The following is a 15,827-nucleotide window of genomic DNA, read 5'->3' on the forward strand; positions in this document are numbered from 1 at the left end:
TCATTACTTCAATTACATGAATTCGATCACTAATTATGATAGAGGGACAACTAGCGATCGCATCACAGCGGATACCCAATAGTTAGGCGATCAATCAAGGAAGGGATAGAATTCAAGATTGACAATTAGATGGGATGCTTGTAAGGGGGAGGCGGCGGTTGCCGATCTCGCCCAGGGCGGCGAAGTCCCTAGGGCCGTGCCTGATAATAAATTTTGTTACAGCATGCAATAATATTTTCAGTGTTTCTTTTAAACACTTGATTGAATTGAAATAAAGTGAAAAAAAAACTTTTCTTTGAACGATGCTTTTAGTGTAGATTGGACTGGTTAAATACCGTAAAATGGGGTTACTTAGGCCACTTTTAAAATTCAAACACCTGGTGAATCTAGACCAATCAATTTACAGATTTGAAACTTAGTGCAAAACTTTGGTCTGTATCTTGACTTATTGTTTCATGTAATAAAAAAATTATTTGAACAATTTTTCACCTGAAAAAATATAAAAAACATGGTGGTCTAAGTTTCCCCCTGGAATGGGGTAACAAAAACCAGGTATGTTAAATGAATGTTTGGCTCAAGTTGAATACTCCTGGGGTAACTAATTCCATACACTAGACTAAGAGAAACAATATTCATGTTTAAAAAACTGAATTTAATGGAGAAAAATAATACAATTTTTATTTTTAAGATTAAATGAGTGAATGAATGAGATTTTGGCTCAAGTTTAACACTTCTGGAGCAACTAAATCCATACACTAGACTAAAAGAAACAAAATTCATGTTTTATAAGAGAAAAATAATAGTTTGAAGAATTATTTACATTTTCTAGATTACCATAAATGATCATTTCAACTCATACAAAAAAGTGTGGCTTTTCTTGTGGCTTTTGTTACCCCGTAGACAGACCAGCTGAGAAAAGAGAAGCATCAGGAAAAAAATAAACTCAAAATTGGAGAACTAACTGATGCATCATCTAGACAGACAATTGAGGTTATGTTTCGAAATAGTTACTAAACTTGAAAGAGAACAGACTGGGATGGACAAATGAAGTTATGATAGGTATAAAATTTGGTACAAATTTCCTCCAAACAATAAAATTTTTTAATGCTTTACTTCAAATCTCAGTAATTTTTTTTTGCATCAGCTTGAAGTTTGTACAATTTCCAACTCATAGATCTATAAACATCCAGGATTTCTGAAATCAGTGTTACCAACATGGGCTCTTGAAATTTACCTTGCAAAATGGCTTTTGTTACCCTGTAGGCTTAAGTAACCCCGTTTTACGGTACCAATAATTTCTTCAGATTTTTATTTGAATCCTTGTATGATTCAAATAATTCTTGATTATTGTATGATTCATACAGTTCACAATTTTATGTGTAGTCTATTTATTTATTTATTTCTATTTCAATCAATTATTTTTGTTTTTCTTTATTGAATATCCATTATTTTTCTACTTGTTGAATACATCACAGATGTAAACTTGAAAGTATAAATACCGTATTTTAAAAACTCATGGCTGAGTTCAATTCCCCCACCACAACCCTCAAATTTTGAGAGTCTACTGTTTGAACATGATTTAGTTTGATGATGCAGCACACAACAAAACGGTCGACACTAACATGAGTTTTAAAAATATTTCTACTTTAAAGTTTAGATGTGTGATATATAATAATAAAATCAATGTATTTAGATTGAAATGTTGATATATTATAGGGTGAGGTTGCCCTTTGTATTTACTGTACATCGTCATAAGCCTTATCTACACCAAGTGCGCAGCGCAATGCAAAATGTTACTGTGAAAACGACATTATAAACAATCAAGTACGGTACAGCAATAGGCTACCTACGAAGGCTAGTCAATATGCAAGGTTTATTGCGATAGACTCTTCATACCTTGGTCAATAAGAGTAATAGGGTTTTTGAAACTCAATTATTATTCTGAGTTTTTATTTAAATCCTCAGTAAATTCTATACCTACAAAAAGTTATTGTAAAATTCTATAGGGCTAATAAAAGTTATTGAATGTCAAAATTTCAGGTTCGATTTTTATTTATATAGATTATAGGTAACTGTAAATAAAACAGCTCAGTCATTGAATAACTAAAATTTATTGCAATAATGCTCTCTATAAAACAACATCAATAAACTTAATTTATATTCATTTAGAAATGAAACTCACTTTATCAATTATCACATTGGTAAGTATATCTTGTTTATTAAAAACCAAATATAAAAGCTCATTTTATAAAATGACATTATAGTTACCCTTTCTTTGAGAAGTTTTTATATTTTAACATAAAATAATAGACAGAGACAGATGAAATTTTGTGTGTAGTAGTGGAGGTAATATTGTGGTAGATGATATTCATATCAAATAAAAAGACTAGAAATTATCACAACCACTTATTTCAAATAAGTTAAAATGAATAGTTGTGAAATTTCTGCAACTGCAAAATATTGATAGAATGACAAAATCCATCTATATAAATAAAAAATCGAGCCTCAAATTTTGACATTCAATAACTTTTTTATGTGTGCACCGAATTTGATGATTTTTGTTTAGTTGTGTTTGTTATGTTCAGTAGCAGGTTTATGGCCTATCAAATTTATGATCAGACTTCAGGACTCTTTCCTACTAGTCCAGTCAAATGGTCGTTTTTCAGGAAACAGCCCCGAAAGAATTTTTCTCGACGGTTCTATATGTATTTTGGGGCGCTGGATTCGAATCTGAAATTTGCTGACACGCCAGAGAGCGGTTTCACCCCCAAAACCCCCAAAATTTCTGACTTTTTTCAATTTTCCCATTTTATCTCGTAAACGTTGAGTTTCTCAAGAAAAATCATTCCTGACAAAATTAAAGAGAATAAAATCCCCAATAAATTGAGTGGTCGCGCAGGATTCTACCATTTTTGGTTCCGGAGCTACGAATTTTCAAAAAAGCGGTATTTTTGAGGGGTTTTCAAAATTATGCGAACCTATCACTTCCACCCTATACAACTTGGATATTTTTCTAGTATAGATAAAATTCCACACATCACGTGAATAAACAACAGTTCATTATGAACAGGATTCCTTAGGAATTTTCGAATTTAGTAGTGGGGGGAGGGTGATTCAAAGTTGCGTATCTTGTGAAACACTTCAGTTAAAAAATCGAAAAAGTAGTCAAGGTTTTAGAGAATTTTCTCCTCTTTCCGCTCCCATAAATCTTTCTAATTTCAATACCGTTCAAAAGTTACAGCTAATTGAAAAAATGATTATTTTCATTTTCTCATTTTTCTGCGATTTTACTGTTATTCAAGAGTCTCTAAAACGAGTAAGATACATGATAGTACTTTATACGAAATATGTACTTTTTTGTTAAGAAGGCCTTGAAATGGTATTATAATGAAAAATTTGTATTTTTGCTGAAGGACATGATTTTATATTTTTGGGTATATTCACCCTCCCCCCACTACTAAATTCGAAAATTCCTAAGGAATCCTGTTCATAATGAATTGTTCTTTCACGTGATGTGTGGTTTTTTATCTATACTAGGAAAATATCCAAGTTGTATAGGGTGGAAGTGATAGGTTTGCATAATTTTGAAAACCCCTCAAAAATACCCCTTTTTTGAAAATTTGTAGCTCCGGAACTAAAAATGGTAGAATCCTGCGCGACCACTCAATTTATTGAGGATTTTATTCTCTTTGATTTTGTCAGGAATGATTTTTCTTGAGAAACTCAAAGTTTACGAGATAAAATGGGAAAATTGAAAAAAAGTCAGAAATTTTGGGGGTGAAACGCCCTCTGGCGTGTTAGCAAATTTCAGATTCGAATTCAGCGCCCCAAAATACATATAGAACCTTTGAGAAAAATTCTTTCGGGGCTGTTTCCTGAAAAACGACCATATGACTGGACTATACGGTCCTTCAAAGTTTACATGTAGTCCTTATGGAAGAAGAATTGTGAGATGGCCACACACAGAAATAAAAATCAGCTATTATAATCACTGCGTCATCCAACTGCCGTCGGTGGATCTGTTTTTCTATTTTTTTTCTACTGATTCACAAAATTTTAATTCTAAAAAAATCTGGTGTGGTGCACTCACACAACTTTCCTTGCCGTTATGAAAATTGATCAACTGACGCTAGTGTTCCCGCGCATCTCAAGTCTACTTTTCTAAGATTTGAGCCAGCTGGTGACAGGGCAATAGCGCTGCAGACACACGAAGTCTGCTATATCTTCATAATGAATGATTTAATAGAATCAACAGTTGCCAACAGTTTGCAATAATTGAATAATCTTATTTTCTCGAATTTCGAGCTTATTTCCAATTTTAGGTGAAAATGCTACTGAACATTAATTGTAGAGATTTTTATGATCAATCTTTTCCACTTGAAATTTTTTGTTTAAATTGTAACTGAAGCCTGATAATTGAGAATCTAAAATCAAACATTGCATAGATGGTGCAGTGATCCTGAAATTTTTACAGATATGAGACTTGTGGCAGTTGATAGAGCTTATCAATGACTTTTCTAGGTATGATTTGATCAGAGTCGTTGGAGCCGTTTTCGAGAAAATCGCGAAAAACCCTGTTTTTGGCAACATTTTCGCCATTTTAGCCGCCATCTTGAATTGCATTTGATCGAAAATGTTCGTGTCGGATCCTTATAGTGTAAGGACCTTAAGTTCCAAATTTCAAGTCATTCCGTTAATTGGGAGATGAGATATCGTGTACACAGACGCACATACACTCATACACAAACACATACAGACCAATACCTAAAAACCACTTTTTTGGACTCAGGGGACCTCGAAACGTATAGAAATTTAGAAATTGGGATACCTTAAATTTTTTCGGAAAGCAATACTTTCCTTACCTATGGTTTTAGGGCAAGTAAAGTAATTGAATGAAAAAAGACTAAGAAATTGTCAAAAAACCACTGATTTATTGATCCTTTTTAGTTTATCAGAGATTGACAATGGTGTAATAACCGAAACCGGTCTTTCTAATTATCAATAAATCAGTGGTTTTTTGACAATTTCTTAGTCTTTTTTCATTCAATATGAATAATTACCACAATATCAACTTCTCAACTACACAACAAGTAAAGTAATAATGCCGCGGTGCGAACGACGCCCAAACTTGGTAAATTTAGAATATGCTCGGGAAAAGCAGCAAGGAGATATACCATTCAATTCCCAGCAAGGTGCATTCAACTATATCTACAAATACAAACTGCTGTACAACTGAAGCTGCGTTTACATCGGAGTTAATAACACGAGTTATTAACAAAAAGTTATTAACTTGACTGAATCGTCAAACATTTCTCTTGACAAAAGTTAATAACTCATGTTTCTAACAGAAAATTCCTTGTTATTAACAAGATCTTGTTATCAATATAATTGACTTCTATATGATTTCATTTAACGAGAGTATTCATATGATATAACAGCCGGAATAAAAAGCAAAAAATTGTCTTCAAAATACTTTAAATTGAAACATGTGTGATCATTAACATAATGATCTTCATCTGATCTAATGTAAATAAATTATAATGCGTTTACACCAGAGTTTAAAACAAAAGTTTTCAACATAAGTTAATAACATTTTCTTTTGGCTTCTAGTTTTGTTATCAACAAAAGTTAATAACTTTGTCACGTGTTTCGACTGCAGCTGTAGTCATTAGGGAACAGCCGTAGTTGTAGGGTAGGGATGCTGGGCGAGGGGGTTGCAGGGAAGATAGTAACCTGTTATTACAAAAGTTAATGTAATAAAAGAGGCTTTTGTTATTAACATAACACATTTCCTTTGATCTTTACCGACTCTCGATGGATAACATAAATCTTGTTAATAACAAGGAATTTTCTGTTAAAAACATGAGTTATTAACTTTTGTTAAGAGAAATTTCTGTCGATTCAGTCAAGTTGACAACTTTTTATTAATAACTCATGTTATCAACTCCGGTGTAAACGCAACTCAACATTATGTTATTGACTTTTGTAATTAACATCAGTTGATAACAAAAATGTTAAAAACTTGTGTTATCAACTCCGGTGTAAACGCAGTTCAACTAAGCACATAGGAAGTCCATGAGATATAAAATACTGATCATCATGATTAAAGATCATGTTGTGATAATATGATTTAGCATATGATCTTACCAGCTGTAATAAACTCGTCGCTCTGTGATTAAATTGTTTACTGGTATGCAAACAAAAAGTTTCAAGCACATAGGAAGTCCGTATTGCGATGTAAATAAAAATATTGATTGTCAAAATAAAGTCAAGTGTGACATGAGATACATTGACTTTTTGGCGGTACGAAGTTCGCCGGGGTAACCTAGTCAATAAATAAAAATAACGAGCGAAGCTCGGTGCCCCGACATTAAATGTAAATACTGAGTGTTGGATAATTTTCATAAAAATATATTGCATCAGATTAAGCTAAAGCTGCGTTTACACCAAAGTTATTAATAAAATGTTAATAACTTAATCCTTGTAGATTCTATTAGATTGAACGGAACTTGACAAACACATATGTTCATCATGTGTATGAAAGTTTTGTTCAATCTAATAGAATCTATTGGGATAAAGTTATCAACATTTTGTTAATAACTTTGGTGTAACGCAGCTTAAGACTAAGCACACCTGAAGAGGCGCGGCTTGGTGATACAAAGTGTTGATCTTATGGAGATTGCCTTATCACACCGTTCCAGGACATGTCCGATTCAGTGTGTGTGAGTTGTTCCATTCAAACCAATATAAGCAAGAAGCACCCGGATGCAAGATGCCGCATAGCGCCTGCTAAGGTGTGCATCCAGCTAAAGTTTGTCATGAGATGCATTAACTATTTGGCGGTACCAAGTTCGCCGGGCCAGCTAGTATAAAATAATTATCCAATGAAGTACATAATACCTTTTAATTTTTTTCAAAACATATGAAACATTGCAAAAGTAACTATAAATTGTTAATTTTCATAAACACATTATTATTCATGACAGAACACATGTTTTGTAATGTACAAAATTATACAATGGAAGTGGGATATACTATGGTAATGGTAAAACGATGTGTACGGTGTCAAACTAAAGGATTACATGTTCACTGTCTTGGCTGAATGAGAAACAACACACACGATGAACTGTTTTTGCGGCCTTTGTGATATATTTTGGTGCCTGAAATGGAAAATAAAATAAATTATTTTCAAAATCTGCAATCGATTGGAATAAAAGGAATACCACTTAATAACAAAAGTAATGAGTTATACAGAAATGTTGTCACACAATAGTCCAGTCACTATATACATTGGTGCTTGCAATTAATATTGTAGTTCTGATTTTTTAATATATCATTTGGATACATGAGAGAAGACCAGAAACAATTTCTTCATGCAAAATTTCCTTGTGCTAGATTCAGAATGGCCCAAGAACCTCGTATTTTCGGTTCATTTTTCTGTTTTCAGCTATTTCTGCCAAATCCAGTAATCAGACAGAAACATTGGCTCTCGCCTTTTTACAGATAAAATGAGATCATTCGGAACTCTCTATCTCCAATGAGTACTGAGTTATTATTTTTTCAAAAATGAGTAAAATTGAAAGAAAAATCAATTCTGTTGAATTTTAGTTTTTGATCAACAATATCTTCCGATTGTTACCATTTACATGTATAATTCAAAATCCCTCTAGGAGCATTTTTGTGCTTTATAATCTTAGATCAGGTAGAGCGCTTCATCTCATATAGATTTCCAGGTAAACCTGACAACAATGCTCCTTGAATTGTGAAAAACACCTAATTTTCAGCTGCATCCATCATCACCAACTACATTGTCCTGCACAATGACAGAAGTTCATGAGATTATGTTCTATGAGAATCATCCGTTGGATGCACTTCATTTCATCATTTCCTAGTGGAGAGGCGCGCATAAGGACACCTCAAGGATCAAAATTTCAAACTCTTATATCTTTTGACACAATGCTCAGATTTCATCTTACTACACTTCATTCTTCTCGACTCGTTAAGGCGGTCCAAAAACAAGCATCATAAGTCAAATTCGGTTAAGAAATGGAAAAATAGTGTACTTAGCCCATATTCCAATACACAAAAATTGCCAATTTCTATATTTTATTTCTATCTTTTATTGCAAAAAAGAGCAGATAGAACAATTTGAAATGAACCACCTCTCACTCATTGCAAGCTTTTATTCATAATACTGGGAATTATGAATTTACCATGTATTTTTATATACGCATGCTTGTTGTTTGTGAAGTCTAATTTAAATGTATTTTCCAGTTATAATAATGTCTACTCTCATTACACACTGAATTGATTACAGATCTGAAATTAATTTTACTATTATAGATCTAGTCATACTAGTTTTAAGGCCTGAGCAAGCATATTTTATAATCACCTACCGTCAGGGAATTACCTGAGAAAGAATACAAGAGAAAAATTAAAAAGTTCCTATTGAAGAAATGTTTTTATAGTCTTGAACAGTATTTTAGCATTAGGTTGAACAGAATTGAATGATGTGATAGTTTTTTATGTTAAGTGTTAAGTTGTGATTTTTATGTAAATTCACCGTGCCTGTACAATATCCTTTTATATAATGTGTCTTGGGCAATAAATAGGCCTAAAATTTGAATTTGAGCGCGACCAGCTTTGTTAGTAGTTCTACAATGAACGTTTTTTGAGTCTGATTAATGACTTCTTAGTTGTTAAGTGTGGTTTCTAATACTGACTCCACGGAATGGAAGTCGTTCAACTAATCGAAATTAATGGCCTACCGGCCCGTGTGTACCCAGGCTAACAAACAAAATCAGTAGGGAACATCTACAGAACCAACCAATGAAGAACGGCCCTGTTTCAAAAATTTGTTTTGGAAACACCAACAATAATTATGAATGTTCCCGGCGGCCTCCAATTATAGGAGATCAAGGCAGTATTGTAATGTTAGAATGCTAAACTCTAAAAATGTAGATTCGTGTGGCTTTTGTTGGTGGGGAGTCTCTTGCGGGAAGGTCTCACCGCCTGAATATATTTAAGCCGTCAATGGGCCTTACGACTGCCATACTTCAGCCAAGACCGACAGTTTAGCGTGCCCATCTGATAAAACGATAATGCGAAACTCTATTATTATTGGTATTGAAAGCAATTTGTAATTTTTATACAGCATCGACAGGAAAACAAACATGATTTGATAGGTTGATAATTACAAGAAACCTAGGTTTTTGCTCAGGTTTTGCTCACCTGATACTTGATACGGTGATCTCCAGCCATAAACTAGCAAGATAGACCCAGCAGAAAGTTTCAACCATAGCTCAATCAGCCTGTTATTCTCTGAAAAAAGAAAAATTACTGTTTCTAGACCTGCTAAGAGTTTATATGACAATACAGTAGGCTACATGTATCATACATATTCCAATAATTCTTTTAAAAATCCGTTCTCAAAACCTATTTTTTGGATTCGATTTGAGGTGTTCAATCCTGAGTGAGACAGGAGTCAGGTGTTATATCGTGAAGCTTTTTATGCAACTTAAAGCATGCTATATAATGCAAAACTTATAACGAGGAAAAAAGGAAAGATTGATTCTTTATAGATTGATACACTAAGTACATCATCAAAATGATAGGAGAAGAAAAAATAAGTTAACCTTGTGCTATATTCCTCTCCCAGATTTAGTTAAGGTTAGATACATAGTCCAAAATAGGTTAAGTCTTGTAGTTGTTCACTACAAGATAATAGGTAACGTGTATTATTCAATATTCTGACCAAATTCTACTCCTCCATCAACTCCTTAAATGCAACGGGCTACTTGCCCTACTTCAATAAACTCTATTGAGATAATAGAAGATGCATATAGATTACATTTTGATCTTGTTCAATGACTATTAAATATGTTTGTATCAATTTTGTTTATCTTTAGATTGACTAATAACTATTGTATTCCTAACTCCACTTTTTTTTCTGTAGGATGAAAAGTACAGCAGATTCTAATAATCCTAATTTTATTATTTACATGTTTTGTCAATAACATTTTTTAGTGGGTAGGTAGCCTATTCAATATTCAAGATTACAATATCTAAGTTTCCTAATCAGGTCCCGATTTGTTGTAGCCTACCTGAGTATGGATAGGCAAAATTTATAAGTGACAAGCATTTACGTTATTACTTATCCAGTGTAAGTTATTCGCCACGGTTCATAGATCGGGGAATCGTTTGGTTTTATTATTAAATTATTTTTTTCTCTGATAGATGAGGAAAACTTTCTTGACCTATTATTGGATGTCAAAAAATTCAATCTTTTGATTCATTGGTTGACTGATCACAACCTTGACTTTATCTACCATCCATCATGAAACTATCTGCTACAATTTTAAGGAAAATAACTATGTCCTATTAAAAGTTATTATTATACATTTTTGTCATCATGATAATAATCCTCATTGCTATTCAGTTTCATCTTCTTAAACACTGTGACATATCATGAAAAACACCACAATTAACATAATAGGTACCGGTACTTCACGAGGAAATTAGGAAAATTATGTCCTCTAATAACAGGTCATTTTATAGCTATAATTATTTCCGTACAATAACTGAACAGATATTACACTCGAAAATAGGAGATTTTCTAGTGATTATCAGTAGAAATCATGAGCAAATTGGTTGTTTTTTGCAGAACTGTAAGGGTGTTAGAGACCGAAATAGAATGTCATCTCGATACTGAACAGTGCCTACTTTTGAGGTGTAATTACGCTGATTATCTGATGTTTCCAGACAGTTATTAGATATTGAAGGGTGAGATTTTCTAGGGGGAGAATTTTTGACGTTCCCTAGACAGAGCTAAATAATTTCAGTTTTGGAAAGACATTACTCCAAGAAGGTTCAGTAGAAATTCTTGATTTTCTCAAAATCTCAAAAATTCTTCTCAAAACATTTCTTATTCATGTCAGTTAGTGAAATTTGATTGGTAAACTATTGTAATACAGACTGGAATCTATTGACGATTCCCCGATCCCAGGACCGTGAGGAAGAAAGACATCGGAAGTAAGTGAGAGTTGATGATGCTATTGAGAAAAATAAAATGTAAGAAATTAATAAATACAATATAAAATGTTGTAGTACCCTTTATTATTGAAAACTTTAAAATATTTCAACGACTAGCTTCGACTATAACTTAGGTCATTTTCAATTAGGACATTTCAACTTGAAACTATGGTCGAAACTAGTCGTTGAAATATTTTAAAGTTTTTAATAATAAAAGGTACTTCAACATTTTATATTGTATTTATTAATTTTTACAAAAGTAGTCCATATATGTGAAGTGTTTTTATAAAATTTAAGATTATTTATTGAGAAGAAAGGACTCAATCACTTGACATTATATAATTTGAGCTTATAGTTATACTACAGTAACTTTAACGGTGAGTTGATTTTTATGACTTCCCTAACGTGAATTAAAAATGAAATTCATAGGTAATTTTTTGTAGGAGAAGGCTGCCTGAGAAATAAATCATTTTCAATACTTATTATTCATTTTTCATGTATCTAATTAAAATTTTTCTAACAATGATTCTCGATACATCACTTCAATAATAAAAGATTGTGATCTATAACAAGAATAATAATTTTATCTCTGTAAAATACTGGTTCATAAATAAATTAATGCTTTAAAGATGTATTCGTTTTCAAATGTATAATTTGTTTACATCCAATCACAAATTATTTTCCGAGCTCTTAAACATTTTTTCTTGAGATTTCAGTGAACAGTCAGAATTTCTTAAAAGGGGAGCAATGATGTTATTTATGAGGTTAGCTGACAGTTTAAATAATTATTTCATCTCACTACATAAATCTTCAAATATAGTACATTAAAGAAATACTCCTAGACTGTTGATTATTATAATTCTATGACGATGTGTTTTTTATTAAAACTGTTATTTTCAAAATAATATTGTTATCTAACTCTACTCAATATAAGTATTTTATTTTATTATATTATTTTGAAATATTAAAATTTTGAAGAAGTGTGAAAAGATAGAAGTTTTTCTCCAGCCCATATTAATGAAATTTTTTATGTCTTTTATAATTTAGTCAAAGAACATTATTTTATCTTCTAAATAAAAACTCTTTTCCTACAATCTTCAACGATTGGAAACGCTGGTTTAATAATAACACTCAAATAATTTGAAGTTAACCAGCTAAAATTTGGAACTTACGCTTTTTGCGTAATGGTATTTTGTGAATCATATTAATTATATTATACTATATTTTACAGTAGCCACTGCAGTTATAAATTCTTCTCAATGGTTTTATTTACTCACCTTCCACCTTGATATCGACACACAATGAGCAATTTTAATTGAAAAAAGAACACAAAATAATTAAGTTGAATCAGCTACATTTGAGAAATAATGCTCTTTATCATATTTTGTGAATATTATCATCCTGCAATAACTCAACCACTCTACGTTTACAAACTTCTCAATGGTTTTATAATTGACTCACATTATTATTTTTCATGTTAATAAAGAAATTTATTCAATAATTCCGAATTTGCGAAACTATTTTGTTTACAGATGGAAATTACTGAGATATTGCAATTATTTAAATGCTAATGAGTTTATAATTATTACAGTATTTAATTCGGCTTTTCGTTTAATAATAATTATTATTATAAATTTTGTCAACACGTTTTTTTATTTCTACTTTTAGTTGAGCATAAAATAGACGACTACCCATTTCTTAAGAATTATAATAATTGCATGTACACTATACATTCATATACATATCTGCGAATCTACTTACAATATGAGCAAACAAATTGTTACTTTAATTAAATTGATTAATATTGCATGCACATTACAATTATTACAGTAGGCGATGAAATTTATAATTTTGTACATTTACTAACATGTCCTGTAAATCTTATTTAAATCGACAACTTCAAGTTATATGATTTCTGAGATATATTATTTTTTTAATTCACTTTGACACTTGAAAATGGCTTATTAAAGTTGTGCTCATATTGACCGGGTGAAGTGAGGTCTAAGATTCAAGTCGACGGTTTTGCATTTCTCTTTATGTTTATATGTTTAAATATTTTATGTTCTGCATTTACAGCAAAACGCAGCAATAGATTTTCATGAATTTGACAGGTATGTTCCTTCTTCAATTTCGCGTCGACGTATAATAAGGTTTTTGAAATTTTGCATTTTAAGGATAATACAAAAGGAAAAGGAGTCTCCTTTGAACGCCAATATTACCGTGAAAATGAAACTTTAGAATTTTTCATTATAAATTGCATGCAATTTATATCTCAATGTAACTTGGTAAAAAATCAGCTACATGACTGTTGATTATTATTAATATTCAAAACTATATTCTTACCGATTCTTTTTGTAGTTTTAGTATTTATTTGTCTAAATTAGCTAAACTTTTCCCTCCATATACTTCAATTCCATATGCAATGTGTGCGTGTATAGTGGCAAAATAAGCAGATTTCAAAGTTACTATGTGTTGCAAATGGGTGCCAGCCTTCTACGTGCATAAATTCCTGAACTAATCCCCCTGCTAATTTTTAATACATGTTTCTCCCAGGTAAGCGTGCTATCCAGAAATTTAATTTTATTCTTACCACTCCACTAGAAGCTATACTTTTGCAGCTACCTATACCACGCTCTCACTAACAAGAAATTTATTTATTCTCCAGGCTGAAAAATGAGACGCAGCACCCATTTTCTAAGGAAATACATAGAATTGTTGAGCTACGACAAACCCCACACCTCACTACCGTTGTTCGCTTTTTTCGTCATTTTTTCCCTCGTCAACATAAACTTGTTGAAGGCAATCTACATTGAATTCGAAAGTTTCGAGACATCACTCAATGGATTAACAGACTTTGCAATTAACTCAATTCTATTACCGTGTGTGATTAGACATGCATTTAACAAAAAAGAATTTACTCAACTTGTAGATGTGATCGAAAAAGATTTGGAACTCGATCGGATAGATTTCAAGGGCCGGAAAAAACTGTGGACGAAAATCGAAAGTACTCATCGCAAAAGAACATATCATGCCGAACGTATGGCTCAAAATCTTATAGCTTTACTCACAATTTCGGGATTCTCAATTTACACAAAAAACTTGATAAAATACATCATGCTCGATAAAACTAAGTCAGAAAATAGTGATGCAATATGGCCTACACCCTATCTATCGTACTTGCCACCAGAGTTTGACAAATTATCATTTCTGATCTACCTGTGCTTTCTTCACGCTTTTCTATTAATGATATATGTCAGCGAAGGTATTCTTATTTTTTGCTCATTCAATCTGACAACCGAAAAATTACTGGCTGATTTTGAAATATTTTACATACTTGTGGACAATCTGAATAGAAATTTCTCCTATGACTATGAGTCACAAGAGAATATCTACAGCATATATACACCTTTGATGGTAGACCTCAGAAGAGATATGAGACGTATCGTGTGTTTCCACCAAAATATTAATAGGTAAGAACAAAATTATATTTATGTTGGTAGCACTACCTGTAGTATATACAAGGAGGATCGACCTCGGGGATCGAGAACGATCCTCCTTGAGTATATGGTGGTACGGTAATAACTTGACAAATCGAGTCGTTTCCATTCAATACTAGCAGGTGACCCGTGCTCCGCAAGGGTCCAATTAAAAGCTTGACGTACCAAAATCTTGAAGAATTCAAAATAGGCCTATAACCATCCTCGGTAAATTAAAAATCTACATGCAAAATTCCATTAGTTCAGTAGTTGAGACGTGATGATGCGTCATTCGTGTATTTCCTATCTGGTACATGTATAAGCCAATTTTTTCCTTTATATTATAGATAGTGGTAGGTACTGTAGTAGTGATATAAGTAAATTACCATAGGTAAGTATTATATTTATTCATTACAAAAACAAGGAAGACTACAGGCATTATGCCCAAAACAGTCTTTACTATGATTTAGTATTATTATGAATGATTAATCATATTACTATACAATATATTACTACTATTTATTATCATATTATTAAGCAAGAAGTTAGGTACTAAGAGAAAATATTATGGTAGTAGACCCTTCAGTAGGCCTACATGCAATTTACAAAAATGTATACCGTAAGCAAATTTATAAGCAGTATAAGAGAATAATTTAATTGTATGGTAGGAGATGTCGTGTTATTTCTCCATAATTAAAAGAATAAGACTTGAAAGATTACACTTCAGAATTTTTCAATTTTTTTATTCCTGTAAGATATTTGTTGTCTGTATTTAATTTTTGTTACATTTTTAGAGTTTATCGTAGATTAACTCCTCTGGATGCAGTGGCGGCTGGTGTAAATATAGTTTGGAGGTTGCAGATACTAATCCTAACTTCCATAGTAAATAAGAACGCAATAAATAGGGATTATTAAAATAATTGTCATTACATAGAACTTTAACTATATCATTTTTCCAACAAAATTCTAAGTCACTGTAAGAGATAACAAAGAGTGAAATGAATAAGTTACAAGATTCAAACAATACAATAAAAATAGAAAGCCAAAAACTGTTTTACATAAGATCAGTCTTAACCTGGAAATACAATAGCACAATTATTTTTTTCAACTGCTGCTTGTACTTACGCGCTCACGCAAAACCTTACGGCTTGTGTAGAATTCTCAAGAATCGGAGGTCTTACAAACTTCTCAAGTTTAGTTTCATTGTCAATTGCTATTAACTAAATATCCAATCATCCAATAAATTTTCAATAATAATCGTTTATTACACAATCACTTACACATCCTCGTGTATTACACACACGTTTATTTCGTTTATTA

The 15,827-nt window shown here is 32.0% G+C and overlaps 1 protein-coding gene and 1 long non-coding RNA gene across 5 annotated transcripts in view; one reads left to right on the top strand and one right to left on the bottom strand.

Moving 5' to 3' along the window:
• Window positions 1-7,136: 7,136 nt before the first annotated feature.
• Window positions 7,137-9,887, bottom strand: LOC120353089. Its single transcript, XR_005572186.1, has 3 exons — window positions 9,636-9,887; window positions 9,232-9,321; window positions 7,137-7,160 (listed from the first exon to the last, which is right to left on the bottom strand). It is a non-coding gene; the product is annotated as an uncharacterized LOC120353089 (long non-coding RNA).
• An 841-nt stretch (window positions 9,888-10,728) lies between these two features.
• LOC120353090 overlaps window positions 10,729-15,827 on the top strand; it is a 33,162-nt gene continuing 28,063 nt past the window's right edge. For 2 of the 4 annotated variants that reach the window (XM_039435701.1, XM_039435705.1), the window contains exons 1-2: window positions 10,729-11,031; window positions 13,697-14,501. In XM_039435701.1, coding sequence (XP_039291635.1) covers window positions 13,705-14,501 — 797 coding nt within the window. In that variant the 5' untranslated portion in view covers window positions 10,729-11,031; window positions 13,697-13,704. The remainder of the gene's footprint in view (window positions 11,032-13,696; window positions 14,502-15,827) is intronic. The other 2 variants (XM_039435702.1, XM_039435706.1) reach the window with 2 other exon arrangements.

The sequence above is a fragment of the Nilaparvata lugens genome, chromosome 9 (assembly GCF_014356525.2).
Source record: "Nilaparvata lugens isolate BPH chromosome 9, ASM1435652v1, whole genome shotgun sequence".
NCBI lineage: Eukaryota > Metazoa > Arthropoda > Insecta > Hemiptera > Delphacidae > Nilaparvata > Nilaparvata lugens.